The sequence below is a fragment of the Pimephales promelas genome, chromosome 14, assembly GCF_988280905.1.
Source record: "Pimephales promelas chromosome 14, fPimPro1.hap1.1, whole genome shotgun sequence".
Taxonomy (NCBI): domain Eukaryota; kingdom Metazoa; phylum Chordata; class Actinopteri; order Cypriniformes; family Leuciscidae; genus Pimephales; species Pimephales promelas.
In genome coordinates, this window is record NC_142782.1 from 7,833,853 (window position 1) to 7,849,551 (window position 15,699).

The following is a 15,699-nucleotide window of genomic DNA, read 5'->3' on the forward strand; positions in this document are numbered from 1 at the left end:
AAACTTTGAACAGTACTGTATATATATTTATACAACACTTCTCTGTTTTATTTTATATTTTTTGAGTCAAGTTTTGCACAAAAAAGGCATTTTTGCTACTGTAACTTTAAGACACACTATATAGTTACATTCGTGACCATTCTTTTGACTTATGGCCCTTCTTTGGCCATATTTCTAACATGTAGTAAAAAGTGGCACTCAACAAACCTAGCCAGTTCAGATATTTAATGTGTTCTAGCTCAAGCACGTCTGGAGCTACTAATGAAGCCCTTGATTAGTGGCATCAGGTGTGCTTGAGACAACATCTGTTTTGCAGATTTGTGCTGTTGTGAGGGAGTCAAGAAGTTGAAAACTTTTGAGACAGCATAAGTCATTAAAAGTTGCATTTTCAGTTGAAATTGGGAAACCAATTTTTTTTTAGCTATTTTTTCAAACAATTACTTTTGTTTGATTTGTTCATTGCAAACAGCTGAAAGTCAGTAAATTTTGCCAATAAACATAATTTGCAATGAGAGATGAATAACTGTATGTAAATGACCTCTGTTATGATTTGCTGTTGATTGTAATATCATAACTGCCATAAATAAAATGTCATACAAGCCAGCTCAGTTTCAGTACATGGCTTTGTGAACTGATGAGAGGGCTTTGCACCAGTGGTGTAGTCTAGTTTTTTGTAGTGAATATTTAATATTTTACTTTAATATTCATAGACACTAGTACATATCGAGATTTGATTCATTGTACATCCCTACTTTTGATTTATTCATTCAAAAATGGCCAAATTGCGTGACGTTCCGCTTTAAAGTAGGCAAAGTTACATTTGTGACTGGATTCCGTGATTCGATCCGTGTTGCTGCGCAAACACAGGAGGCGGGTGAATTTATGAATGAAAGTTCTTTCACAAAACGATGTTGTTACGAATCTTCACGCTTTTTTAAGTGGGTATATGGACAGTGGCGTAGCAAGCTTTTCAAATGTCCGGGGGTTGGATGTGTCATTTAAATTTGGGCATGTTGTCTGTAAGGTTAAATGCATCAATATGGTGCACGTTGAGAGCTCAAAATTAAGAGCTTCAACTGGCTTTGACCCATGACCTGTGCACATTGAACAACGAAAAAGCATCGACTTGTAGCCTACCTAAAGAGGGCTCAAACATCTTTTTAGTTATGATATAGAGTCTCAGTCTACATTACATTTTAATTTTATATTACACTATGAAAATTACAATACTTTTGTCCTAATTTCTTAACACTTTTTCTTTTTCTTTGACATTTTCTTGTGGGTATACGGTGTATACCTGTGTATCACGTAGACTACACCACTGCTTTGCACTGTGAATAATCAAGTATGTCTACGTATCAAAAGCATTTTCAGCTGTCCATGAAATGGCCTCTTTCAGCTTATTCTTCAGCATCTATAAAATATGTGATTCCTCTCATGTGATTCACAGGAGTCATATTACCTCTCCGTCTCCATATGGCACACTCAATAACATGAACAAGATGCACGGGTCCATCAGCAAGCTTCCCTCAGTGAATCAGCTGGTGACACAACAGACTCAGCAGAGCGCAGGACCCTCTGCATCCATGTCACATATGGGTAAGCTCCTCCACAACCAGTTCATCTCCAACCAACTCTTTAAAAAAAAGTTAAAGTTTAAAAACTACTTTATTTGGAGGTTATTTTTTTTACCCACTCAAGTAGTAATTACAAGTACATCTTTGTATAAAATTTCATAATTCTGTTGTCTTTAAAATGTGGTTATAGTGTACTCCCAACTGTACTGACAAGCATTTAGACTACAATACACTTTAATGTGTATTGTAGAACAATTGTCACTCTTCAAGGGGCAGAAATTGAAAGAGTTAAATCTTTTAAATATCTAGGTATTTTAATTGATGACAGTCTTAGTTTTAAAGGACATGTTGAACATTTGGTTAGGAAACTAAGACTAAAAATTGGCTTTTACTTTAGAAAAAAAAACTTGTAGCTGCAACATTTACACCCATTCTGGATTATGGTGACCTCATTTATATGAATGCCCCGATCCAACTATTGAAACTACTGGACTCTGTTTATCATGCCGCATTGAGGTTCATCACAAACTGTAAGCCTCGCACACACCACTGTGAACTTTACACACGTGTGGGCTGGCCAGCACTGGAAAATCGTAGACTCAGTTATTGGTATATGTTTATTTATAAGGGTATTCTGTGTCTGCTCCCCTCATATTTGTGTGAATACATTCAACCAAAGGGGGCTGGACTGTATTCTTTATGCTCACAGGACTCACTGCTACTGTCTGTACCAAATGTCCGCACAGAAGCTGGTAAGGTGGCATTTCACTATTCTGCCCCCACAACATGGAACAATTTACAAAATTTCTGGAAATTAAAAGGACCTGGTTTCAATAGGCCAATTTAAACACTTGCTCAAAGGTTTGGAAATTAAATCTATGGTTTGTGAATGTTTTAAATAGTCTTATGAAATTGTTATAAAATTGTCTGTAGTGTACTAAATTGTTGTGATCTGTGCCGCTGTCTTGGCCAGGACTCCCTTGAAAAAGAGATTAGTAATCTCAATGGGATTTTTTTCCTGGTTAAATAAAGGCTAAAAAAAAAAAAAATTTAATTTGAAACTTGTACTTCATGTGTTTAAATATATTCATAATTGCACATGTGTGATAATGTAGTTGCAATTTAGTACAATTAAAATATATTTAGTACAATTAAAATATATTATAACTTTGTGGGCGGATCCCGGCGCTGTTGCTATTTTCCCAGCGGGATAAATGCGTCTTGCGCCTGGCGCAAATCTAAAAGGGGTTGGTCTGGAGTAGCTTCATTATTCATAGTGGTTTGGGCGTAACGGAAATAAACCAATAAGAGCGTCATATCACATTCCCTTTAAGAGCGTGATGAACGAGGTGCGCTTGTTCCATGGCGCAATTCTATTTTAACGGCGCATTAACCAGGCGCACTTCACAATCGGTTCACATCGGTTCGATGTTCTCGTAAGGGCCGTGAAAGAAAGAGAAGGGACATTGGGAATGGGACAAACCCACCCAAATTAGCTTCGGTTAAACATGCATATAATAACTTGGGTAAATGTGTAAGTTTTATGCCTATTTTTCCCATCATCATGGACACAACAATGATTTCCCTCATGTTTATATTTTTTTTCTTATAATAATGTATCATTTGCAAAAAGTAAAATGCATCTGTGTAGATGAGAGAATCATCTACAGTGTATGCGCGTTGTTCACTCTCTGTATTATGGCCAAGCAGGCGCGCTTAAAATAGCATTATGAACAACGCGCAACGCGCCACTGACTTTAGACCAGGTTTTTTTCTGGTCATTGGCGCAATTGTTTTCTGGAACTGCAAAATAGCACTAGGAATTGTTTGTGCCGACACACGCCTCCTTTTTGCGCCAACCTGCCCAGGGAGCGCAAGTTAATTTCCTAGTTTACCGACGTGCGTCTGTGGAGGAAAAAAAAACCCGCTTTGCGCGCGTGCAAAATAGGAATGATAAATGTGTCAGTGTATAAAGTCATTTGCGCCGGGTGCAAGATAGAGCCCATAAACTTTAAATTTAATCTCAAATAACACTAGTTAAAATTCTAATCAAGTACTTCGGCAAAAGATTACTAAAACATACATTTAAAATATACATTCATTTAAAACTATTACAAAGTGCACTTAGACTGAAGTGACCTTTGTATTTCAGTAATAACTGCAAGTAGTTTTTAAGATTTGAAGTACACTACAATTGCACATTCAATACAATCAAGCGCACTTCTTTTTTACAAGGGTATTTTGATTTGCTTTCGTTCAATGAAGGCGAGACTATTGTTCTAGCAATGACATTTGCATTGCATAGCAAATCTACCAGACATTTGGCTAATAGCAAAGTGTTATTTGATCTCTAAATCCCATGTGATGCTCATTTGATGCTTGGTGAGTGTTCATTTAGGTTTTGACGATTGGCTGTTGTGGATTTTTTCATGCAGGAACCAACATGCTGGGTGGACACCACATGCAGTCTAACGGCGACGTGAATGGAGCTCACCCGTCACAGTCTATAGTGTCCACCTCTCACTGTACCCCTCCCCCACCTTACAACCCCGACCCCAGCCTCGTCAGGTACTTCACCCTGCAGTAGCACCAACCTGACACACGCGTACACAGACTACAAATGATATTCAGCTTCTTTCATATGGATTCTTACAGCAGTGCGACTGAAATTAGCCTCATGTGTCTCATCAAGAGTGGCTTCAGGTTGTCTTATTCTATAGAGCAGAGGTGTCAGATTCAGTTTTAGAGGGCCAGCAGAGCTCAGCTCCAACCCTTATCCACAAGTTTCCTACGCCCCATGAGGCCTTGCGTCAAAAGTGGGCGCGAAGTAAACAAAGCGTGACTTGACATGCTTGACACTCGTTCATTCAACAGTTGACAGTTATTCAAGTTATAGCGATCCAAACTAGCTAACGATGTGGGAACACAACCTCAACGAAATTAAAAAGGGTAAAATAACAGTACCTTTACCCTCCGCAGTAGTTGATTGGGAGTATTATAATAACATTATTAATAATCAATACTCATCAAGGCATGGTGACAGACAGTTGTGCGAGCTGACAAACAATTAAAATAAAAAATACACACTTAGTCATTGTGCTTTGGAGTTCAAAATTATAAATGAATGTGCTACTTGAATACATTAACTGGCATATTTGGTATTCTGTCAACACAGGCTTTGATCCTGAGTTTAGCTGTAACATCAGTAGCGAACAGCCAATCACATGCTGATAGAGTTTATAAAATATTAAGAATTTAAACAAATGTACACAGGAAAATTCGTCGTATTTTGGGAGTTGATGGAAACTAACGTTACAGTCGTTGGCAGGATCAGAGACGGGCTCTGGCAGGATCACTCTGATTTCGTTTTCAGCTTATGTTCAAAACAATCATGTTTAAAGGTATAGCGGAGGATCTTTCCGAATTTTAGAGAAGACCCGCCCTCTCCAATTTTTAAAAAAAAAAAAATGCACATGGACAAACACAACACTCTTGCTCCCGAGAGGGAACGTCTTACGCCTTACACAATTATGTTGCAAATTATAAACTAACTCAAAAACATTCATAAAAAAGAAAACATGTCAAATGCCCTTCCGTGTTTTATTTACTTATTATACTGATCGATTGAGTGACCGAGGACTCAAGACATGGTATGTGCAACCCTGTATCACACGAAATACGTTCTGAGGAAACTATTTTGCAAATCGCAATTACGTTACATGGCAACATATAAGCAGTGCTATTACGTTGGTCCTTAACCTAATATGTCTCATTGTTAATAATACGTTATTTTTATACATAGTTGCATATGTAATGGAGAAGTAGCTTGTTGCATTTGTGTATAAACACACAAGGTTTTAGAATATGAACACATGAACACACAAGGTTTTAGAATATTTCAGGGTGATACCATTTATCATTTGGTCAAAAGGCTACTTTAGACAAATTGAGATGTTTACCGTGACTATGCGGTGCATGACTTGTGCCAGGGCTAGCATTGCTAAGTAGCTTGCATTAACTTTTACTAGTGATTTTAAATTGATTTCTCCAAATAGCATGACAAACTTTACCTGTCTAGTAGAATCTTCGCGACTGCGGCATCAGTGAGAAGCCCAACCTGTGCTTTTAGCGCACGCCAGCGTGTGATATTAACCCAAAATCTCTCTGGTCTTGTTTCTATATTCTCTTCTTATCATACACTTCGTATAAATTTTTTTCTGTTTCGACCCTCAGCCATTTTCAAAGGAATGGCTGAAACCGCAACTCCGACATAATACACCTGAAAGTGAAAACTACATAGGGATGAGCACGTACGACGGCCTTACGTAAACATATCACCAGAATGATTGACACTTAGGTGGACCAATAGTATAGACTACCCACCCGGAAAAAGAAAATCCTCCTCTATACCTTTAAACCACTGAATTAGTTTAGTCCGGTTATACATACAACCACGAACAGCACATGTTGTCCCTGAGCTCCGTAACGACATCTCTCATAAAGATTTGCGTCTTTAAATAGTAAAATAATTCTCCGAAAAACAGCTAGCCTCTTCGCTAACTAACACAAAAAATACCATTGGAATGCTACTTCCGCCGCCTCACCAGAAGTTTCACCCACTTTATTTTTTACAGGAGCGCCCCTCGGAAACTTGTGGATTAAACACAGCTAAATCAGCTATTCAAGGTCTTTTGGGTACTAGAAACTGGTGGTTTGGAGCTGGATGGAGCTTAACTCTGCAGGACAGTGAATTAACTTTGACACATGTGCACTAGGACTTTTTTACACCTAGTCACTTCATGCATTCTGATGCCGCCCTTTCTCCTATTGCGGTCCTATTGATTCTATTGATAAATAAAATGCAGCGTTTATCTGTTTCATTCATTGACATGAACTCCGTTAAATTTGCATATAGCACGGGAATTGAAGATCAGATTTATATCCGTTTTGCGGAGACACATTTATGTGGCCATGTGTAAATGGAACCGTTTTAACAAATCAGATATCTATTCGATCAGTAAAAATGTATGAAGTGAACAGGTGTAAAAAGTAATTTAGAGATAAAGAGCAACCTTAAATCATTCAAAATGCCTCTTTAGATGCATCTCCATTTCACCACGACTTCATCTTCTATCTTTACATAGTTACAGCTGTCGAGTTACAGTATACTGATCCTTTTTTTTGTGCTAATGCACAAAAGAGAATTTTGATTGTAATGAATTTTTTTTTTTTTTAAAGAGGTTCCTATTTCAGACTTGTACATAAGAGTATTATCTTTTTAAAAATATTTCTCTGCTGGCCAGAGAAACATTTTGACTTTAAATCACACCTTTTCATTAATATGTATATTCAAATTTCAAACACTTTATGTGTTTACATTTTACATCATTATACATACAGCCGATTACATGCAGTTATTTATTTATCACATTGGGCTTGGTAGGGGGTGGTGAGGTGCCTATATGGCCTGTGCAGTTTTCATCAGGTGAATCTCACAAAAACATGTCTGGTACACCCCAAAATCAAAAAGAAAAAAATACATTTGGCTTGATTTGTTTTAAACGGATAGTTCACCCAAAAATGAAGAAATTGTAATCAGTTACTCACCCTCATGTTGTTCTAAGCCCATAAGATTTTTGTTCATATTCAGAACACAAATGAAGATCTTTTTAATTTAATCTGAGAGATTTCTGTCCCTCTATTGATATTGAATGTGGTAGTTGCGTTTACTAAGTTCATTAAGCGATCATAAAACTAATCCATATGAATTGAGCAGATTAGCCCAAATTTTCTAAAAATCACTTTTTATGATGAACAGATTTAATTTAGGCTTTTATTCACATATAAACATTGATCAGTGAAAATAAACAGACGATCAAACATGATGAGACACTTGATGGGCGAGATAAATTGTTGAACCTCATTGGTTCTTGCTGAAGCTCAAACATGCTGAAACGAGAATTAACCTCATTGGTGTTAAAGCCCAAATGTGTTGCGTAACACGAGAATGAACCTCATTGGTTCTTGCTGAAGCTCAAACGTGCTGCGTAACACAAGAATGAACCTCATTGGTTCTTGCAGAAGCTCAAAAGTGCTGCGTAACATGAGAATGAACCTCATTAGTTTTTGCACACAAGAAAGAATGCTTGAGCTTCTGTTTACTGCTGGCAATAGCTAGCTATGAGGTCCAGATCTTAATATTTTTCTGAGGTGTAGGCTATGTAATAAATGTTGTGACATAATTGCTTAATATAGTATTATCACTATTTTTATGGTGCAAGGCTTTTGCACAGCACCAAGATCTTCTCATCTGAGCTGCTTCAGACTAACATCGCTCGTCAATGTCAAAATATTTGAGGTGACCAATCAAATCAAAGTAGGCGGGTTTAATGTTCACAGAAGCTGCTGACCGCTAATTCCAGCACAACTTGACCCTTCAGTAAACAGTCATAAAATGTAAGATAAAATGTGAGATAAGATGTAAGTAGCTAAACTAAACATTTCATATTTGACAGCGGTTTTAGGATAAAAGTGTTAAACGACTGACAAAAATAATCAGGCAAACTTTTTTCTAATGTCACCATTTTGAATTGAAAACAGGCCTATGTCATTTCATATATTGTAATAATTAGTAACTGTCAATGTGAGGGAATAAGAAACATAAATCTCTTTAGAATCTCTCTGGGGACAGAAATTTCTCAGATTGCATTAAAATATCTTAATTCATGTTTCGAAGAAGAGCGAAAGTTTTACGGGTTTGGAACGTCATGAGGGTGCGTAATTACTTGTCAGAATTGACATTTTCGGGTGAAGCACTGTTAATGGTTTGTGCATTGTGACAGATTTACATGATAATTAAGCACATTTTCTCCATAAATACTCATTTCTGTCACAGATCTGGACTTTATTTTTGTAATTCTCATAATTTTTCATTAAATTCTCCCTACAGTATAAGCATTCATCAAATACTACAATTGTATTTAAACTCATTTCTTTTTTTATTACAGTTTTACAATAAAAAATTAGGAAAATATTATGATGTTATAATAATTTATTATAATTAATGTTATTTAAAAAATATATTACACATTTTAATTATAACTAGGGCTGTCACGATTCCTCGATTAAATTTGAGTGCACGGTTTTAAAAAAAAATCCTCGATTGCAGTTGATGAAGCAAACTATCATTTTTTCTTTTTTTTTTTTGATTAAAATATATGACCATGTATGATGTTATCCATTCAGTTTTTTTGAGATTCACTTTCACCCTGTTATGTTTTTCAGTCCACTGCCACCCAGAACCAGTTTACATTATTAATTAAGTTTCTAGCATTGTCATTTGTGCTACTTTTCCAACCATAAGTCTTATATATTGGCACCTAGAGTGGTATTTTTTTTTAAACTAAATGTGTTTTAGTTTAAAATTTTCCATGCACATTGCATTATTTTACGAACTCCATTGTCAATTTTTTTTTTATTTATTACTATCAATGTTCCATCTCCATTTAATTATCAATGTATCAGGGTGAATATTAAGGGCAGCATATAATTATGACAACTATGCCATAATTATAGATGCATATGTTTAGTTTAAAATGACTAAAATTGCTTTATTAAATCAGATACTGTGATCATTAAGCCATTTCAAAACACTTTACGGTCAGATGTTGAATTGCTACACATACTTTACTCACTTTCTTGTAGTTTTGTTTGTTTTATTTGCTCAGCCTTAAAAATAACTCTGTCGGCTTTAAATTTGCTACATTTGCTGTTTTGATTGTATCAAACAAATCTTTTTTATATTTATAATAAAAAGATCAATACACAATGAAAAACTTGTTATGCATCATTAATGTAATTGCATGTTGATTGCATTTTTTAATAAAACAAAATCCTATGCAAATTCTGAAAATAAATTTGCATGCAGCATTTCATTTAACTACCATTCAAAAAATTTTTTTTTAAGAAATTCATTATTTTATTCAACAAAGATGCATTCAATTAAGAGTGACAGCTAAAACTTTTACATTCTTAAATATATATATATATATATATATATTTTTTTCAATTAAATGATTGTTTTTTTTTGTATTTTCTATTCATCAAAATCTATCACATGTTCCACAGAAATATTAAGCACCACAAGTGTTTTAACATTGATAATATAAAGAATTTTTTTAATTAAGAATGTGACTGAAGACTGATGCTAAAAATTCAGCTTTGATCACAGGAATAAATTACATATAAAATATGAAAATAGAAGAATTTTAAATTATTGTTATAATATTTCACAATATTACTGTTTTTACTGTATTTATATAACAAATAATGCAGCCTTGGTGAGCATATGAGACTTCTTTAAAAAAACATTTATAAATTTTACCGAACATTTAAATGGTAGCATATATTACATTCATTTTTGCTGAACATTTCATCATATTTAACTGGTGTTTGTATAATCAAAGATTTGATGATAATTATGATTACAATACAAATGCTTTATTTTAAATAAGTATTTTGTATAAATACACTCACATTATTAATTCCATCAGTAATTGATAATAATCCCTGTGCAGATGCAAATGCCGTGGTGCTTTGCTTGTTATGTTCTCCATGGGTGAATATGTAATTCACAGGACGCAGCCGCTTGGTCTTAGTGGGGTTCCTTTTGTCTCTGAACAGTTTCTTAACCAGCCTGGGCTGCCAAAACTGTATCGACTACTTCACGTCCCAGGGACTCCAGAGTGTGTACCACCTTCAGACTCTTTCTATGGAGGTAAACCAGCAGTTCTGCCTATAAGGTGTTTTCATTCTTGAATCATTTGTGTTTTATCCTTATAGACTGCATTAGTGTCCACTGTCCAGCCAATTTTTGCCACTGTGATTTTGCCAAGTTATAGGGTCAACATATTTTGTTGATCCTGGAACAACATTCCTGTCTGAAAATGTAATCCTAAACCTAACCCTGCAACTTATCCCTAAAATGAATCAGAGGGAAATGATAGGTAAATAACACTGATGCTGAAGCATCTAACCCTGGTTGTAAGCCTGAGCTTAACATAACCTGTAAACTTATCCGTCAGATCTGATTGGATGATTGGAATGTTTATCCATTATCAACAAAGATGTTGATCCGCAGGAACATGTTGCACTTGGTTAAATCAGATTTGAAATACTTGATTCTGATTGGTCAGGACTCTTTTGTGGACAAATATTTTTGTATAACAACACAAAATTTAGTGGGATACATAGATATGTCATGTAATAGAGTGCAACAGTGCCCATCCACTTTTTTAAAGAACTACAATCCCATGAAGCTTTGTGAACAGAATAATTGAATTAAACACGATTGAGAAATATTTAAGTATTTTGAAAGCGTGGAGACTCGATTACGTCATTTACAGTGTTTCATTAAAGTGGGCGGAGTAAAGAGCTCTTTTGGTGCGTTTGATTATCATGACTCTCTGATTGGTGGACTTTTCTGTAGAGGATCATGGGTAATGTAGTGTTTCACCACAATTTCCGTTAATCTGTTAAATGATTATTTTAAAAAACAAGTTAAAATAATGCAGTCTGAAGGCTTCAACAGAACCAAATACTTTCAATTAACTCTTTCCCAGCCATTGACAAATATGTCCGGCTTTCTGTGTTTTCACTGTTCGCTGGGTAGGGGGCGCTGTTAGACATCTTCTGAATGAGTACTGAGTCTCCTGATAAAAGCACAGGTGAAGAAGAAGCAGAAACAAGCGATAGAATATATATATTCTATCGCTTGTTTCTGCGTCTTCTTCACCTGTGCTTATATATAAGCACACGCAAATATAACGTAACGTAAAATAACACGATCATCAATATTAAACAGCATTTAAATCAAAACTGCCTAATGTTACCGAATGAAATGTCGACCCAGAACGAGCTACTGTGAAGCATTAGGGGTGTTGATTGCCCCAATCTACTCCATCTATATTTTGATCATCATTTTTGATTTCTTGAATTCGATCTGGATGCAGTCTTGACAAAAGAAAAAAAAAATATATATTTAAGCTAGAATAAAACGGATTTAAAAGCAGAGGATCTGTTTGTTCTTTAGATAAATTGCATATTCAGATATTCATACATATTTTGTGAAAATGTCAAAAAATGCTGGTGGTGACTGGCAATTTTTCTCAAAAACGCTGGCGAAAAAGTTAACAACCTTGTAGCTCACAGCAATTTTGTCTTTAAAGGGATACTCCACTTTTTTTGAAATAGGCTCATTTTACAACTCCCCCAGAGTTAAACAATTGAGTTTTACAGTTTTCGAATCCATTCAGCCGATTTGGGAGTCAATGAGACCAGAAACTGTCTGGTTACTGATATTCTTCCAAATATCCGGAAATCAGCTGAATGGATTCGAAAACTGTAAAACTCAACTGTTTAACTCTGGGGGAGTGGTAAAATGAGCCTTTTTCCAAAAAAAGCGGAGTATCCCTTTAAAGGGTTAGTTCACCCAAAAATGAAAATTAAGTCATTAATTACTCACCCCCATGCTGTACCAACCCCGTAAGACCTTCGTTCGTCTTCGGAACACAAATGAAGATATTTTTGATTAAATTTGAGAGCTGTATAACTACCACATTGGCTCCTAAGGGACTGCCTCTTGACGGCCCAAAAAGTCAATGAAGAAAATGTTTAAATATCCCAAGTGACTACCGTGGTTCAACTATATGTTTATCAAGCGACGCGAATACTTTTTGTGCGAAAAAACAAACAAAAATAATGAGTTTATTCGACTATTTCTTTTCTTCCTTGTAGGCCAGAACGAGACTTCCTTATAGATTTCCACGACGCATGCGCGAGAATTGCGATCTGAAGTAGTGTAAGCTGGCGTAAGCAGATCGCAAATCTCGCGCATGCGTCGTGGAAATCTAAGGAATTCTCGTTCTGGCCTACAAGGAAGAAAAGAAATAGTCGAATGAACTCGTTATTTTTGTTTGTTTTTTCGCACAAAAAGTATTCGCGTCGCTTGATAAACATATAGTTGAGCCACGGTAGTCACTTGGGATATTTAAACATTTTCTTCATTGACTTTCTGGGCCGTCAAGAGGCAGTCCCTTAGGAGCCAATGTGGTAGTTATACAGCTCTCAAATTTAATCAAAAATATCTTCATTTGTGTTCCGAAGACGAACGAAGGTCTTACGGGGTTGGTACAGCATGGGGGTGAGTAATTAATGACTTAATTTTCATTTTTGGGTGAACTAACCCTTTAAGTTATCATTAAAAATATTAAAAGAGTTTTAACTTCCAGAAGCCGACTCTTGCACTCTATAGTAAGATATGATTCTCAAAGGCCTGTTTTTTTCTACAATGAACATTCATAGCATGATGTTTACTGTGAGCACGATGTACTTACTACCTGTGATCTTGTGTTCCTCAGGATCTTGGGGCCCTGAAGATCCCTGAACAGTTCCGGCTGGCGATCTGGAGGGGCCTGCAGGACATGAAGCAGGGCCACGACTACATCCGCTCCAGCAGTAACATGGCCACGATGGCCATCGGCCCCGGAGGAGAACTGCAGCGCCAGCGCGTCATGGAGGCTGTGCACTTCCGGGTGCGTCACACCATCACCATCCCGAACCGCAGCGGGGCCACGGGGGGAGACGAGTGGGCCGACTTCGGCTTCGATATGCCCGACTGCAGGATACACAAGCACTCCATCAAGGAGGAGTTTGCAGAAAGCGACCTTCGCTGAGAACCGTTTTCCATCTCTATATTGTCCGTACTGGGTTCTTAAAATTGCAATGGACGGTTTATATTTTCCATATAGTCGCACTTCCATGTTTGACAACGAATGATTTGATGAGTATAAATTCCTTTTTTATGAGCTCCGAGGTTCAAGCGAATCATTTTATTAGATGGCCTTATGCTAATATTACATCACACACACTCAAAAAAAAATTACTAAAATGAATGATATTAATAGGATGTAGTTATGAATGGTTAGAAGTGGTGTATGATTTAAAAATATTGCCTTATTTATTTTTTTTTGGCTTGTTGTAAATTATAATTGTGCAATCATGTATGATAAAAGGAAAAAAAAACGTGTAAAGTAAAGTCCGTAGATAACATGGATACTTTGACCCACTAAATCCTACTTTATATTCACTTATTTTGACAAAGCTATATATGTATAGCTATGTCAGAAGGCATTCTGTATTTGATTTATTGTCTCATTACATTGGCATACCATAACTATTATTTGTACGTTATCAAAGTTTTACAATGACAGTGATGAAGACCGCACCATAGAAGTGCAGGTAAATTTATAGGTAACAGGTTTTTTTTTTTTTTAACAGGACATCTTTTACTGCTTTTGAAGTGGTATTTTCTTAAGTATTATGTTGTTGAAAGGAGACACTGTATCACCAGAAGCATTTTTTTTTCAATGCCTTTACAATCAGACTTTTAAAGTTCACCTGTTTTGTGGTTTTAGCCTTGCAGGACAAGGTTTTATTTATCATGTCTATTTTTACTTTTTTAGATGCCTTATGTTAAATGTTATCATTTTATTGTCTCTAATTTTAGGATGTTATTGATGTTAATTATGGCTCAATCAAGGTACTAAGGTGAATCTTACAAGCACAATTCCTGGTCACATTTCATACCAGAATCAAAAGAAAAAAAATTCAAAAGAAAACATTTTAAATTATAATTTTGCATAGACATTAGGGCTATTCTAATTTTTGACATTGTGCCATTATTTGAAAAATCATAGTAATGCATTTTTAAATCAACATAAAGCACAACAAATACTACCATGATGTATAAATACATTCATATTATGTGCATTACCCCAATAAGAATTTTGGTGCTACAATTTGTAATTGCCTTAAAATTTTAAATTTGGCATTTAATCAAAATATAATTCTAATTTATTTTTTATGTTTTTTTTTATTTTGCGGCTGAAAATGACCTGAACCTCATTTTGTGATTCACCTGTCTCAAGACAAAATAACTAAATCTTGAATGTTCTCTTTAAGACCCAGATTTACTTTAATATCACTAGAACTATAGTTCTAAGACAAAGTCTGAAGTACTTTAGTTCAGCTGACCCACACAAGTATCATGGTATGATCCCAGATCCCATCAAAAACCACTGCTCGTAATACAGAAACGTGTTTCAGATGAGTTTCAGTCTTCATCAAAGGAACATTGTCCTCTATGGAAAATAAGGAATGAATTTATATGTCTTACTCCTACAGTCTGTGTATAAAACTGAACTAAGAGCTGTCTTGAACATTAATAATTTGGTGGATTGTATAGTTAAAGGTACATCTGTAACCTTTATTCAACAAGCTAATGCATTTGTAAATAACTAGTGTTAACTATATTATTCACATGATAACAGCACATCTTAAATTGGATGCCACTCAAGAGGTTCAAAATGAGGACAAAATGAGGATTTTAAATTGGCCATGATGGTGAAATGCCATCATATCGATCCAAGCACTTTATGGCTTTAGGATATTGTAAACTATGTTATATTTGCAGTAAATATCAGTCAGTATTATGTCACGCTGTGTCATTTTGACAACTACAGATTTTAGAAATGTTTTTAAGAGTTAATATCTTGTGTTTTCATTAAAGAGCTGTTATGCTGTTTCTTTTTTATATCGCCATGTTTGAATTATCATGTAAAGTGATTTCTTTTTCAAATAAATACTAAAGTGTGTAAAACTGAGGGTGTTTTAATTATTTAAGGTAAGGTCAGTATTGGTTGTGGATCACCCACTACTGCTGGACTTCAGTCATTTCATATTGGCCATTGATGAGACGAAAGTGGAGAGCATCTAAAAGAGATCTTGGCTTTTGACAATTATCTGAGAGAAGAATGTGCTCTTTCCGGCCTTTGGCCCATTTATCACCATGTAAAACTAGTAAAACTGGTTATGCCCAGTAAACAATCATTAAATGCCTACACATTTGTGGGTTAAAAGTACATTTCAGACATCTTTATTTATTAAAACATAATAGGCTATTCAATTTTAGTTAATATTACTGACATTTAATTAAAATATTGACAACTAAATATGTGTATATATTCATATGCCTCTGGGCTTTAAGACATAGAATAATTTACAT

General features: G+C 35.4%; 1 protein-coding gene across 1 annotated transcript in view; it reads left to right on the forward strand.

Annotated features, from left to right (window-relative positions):
* Nucleotides 1-15,298, forward strand: part of tp73 (tumor protein p73) — a 63,357-nt gene extending 48,059 nt beyond the window's left edge. Inside the window, exons 11-14 of the mRNA XM_039669857.2 lie at nucleotides 1,451-1,599; nucleotides 4,013-4,145; nucleotides 10,260-10,353; nucleotides 12,995-15,298. Coding sequence (XP_039525791.1) covers nucleotides 1,451-1,599; nucleotides 4,013-4,145; nucleotides 10,260-10,353; nucleotides 12,995-13,309 — 691 coding nt within the window. The 3' untranslated portion in view covers nucleotides 13,310-15,298. The remainder of the gene's footprint in view (nucleotides 1-1,450; nucleotides 1,600-4,012; nucleotides 4,146-10,259; nucleotides 10,354-12,994) is intronic.
* The last annotated feature ends 401 nt before the right edge of the window (nucleotides 15,299-15,699 follow it).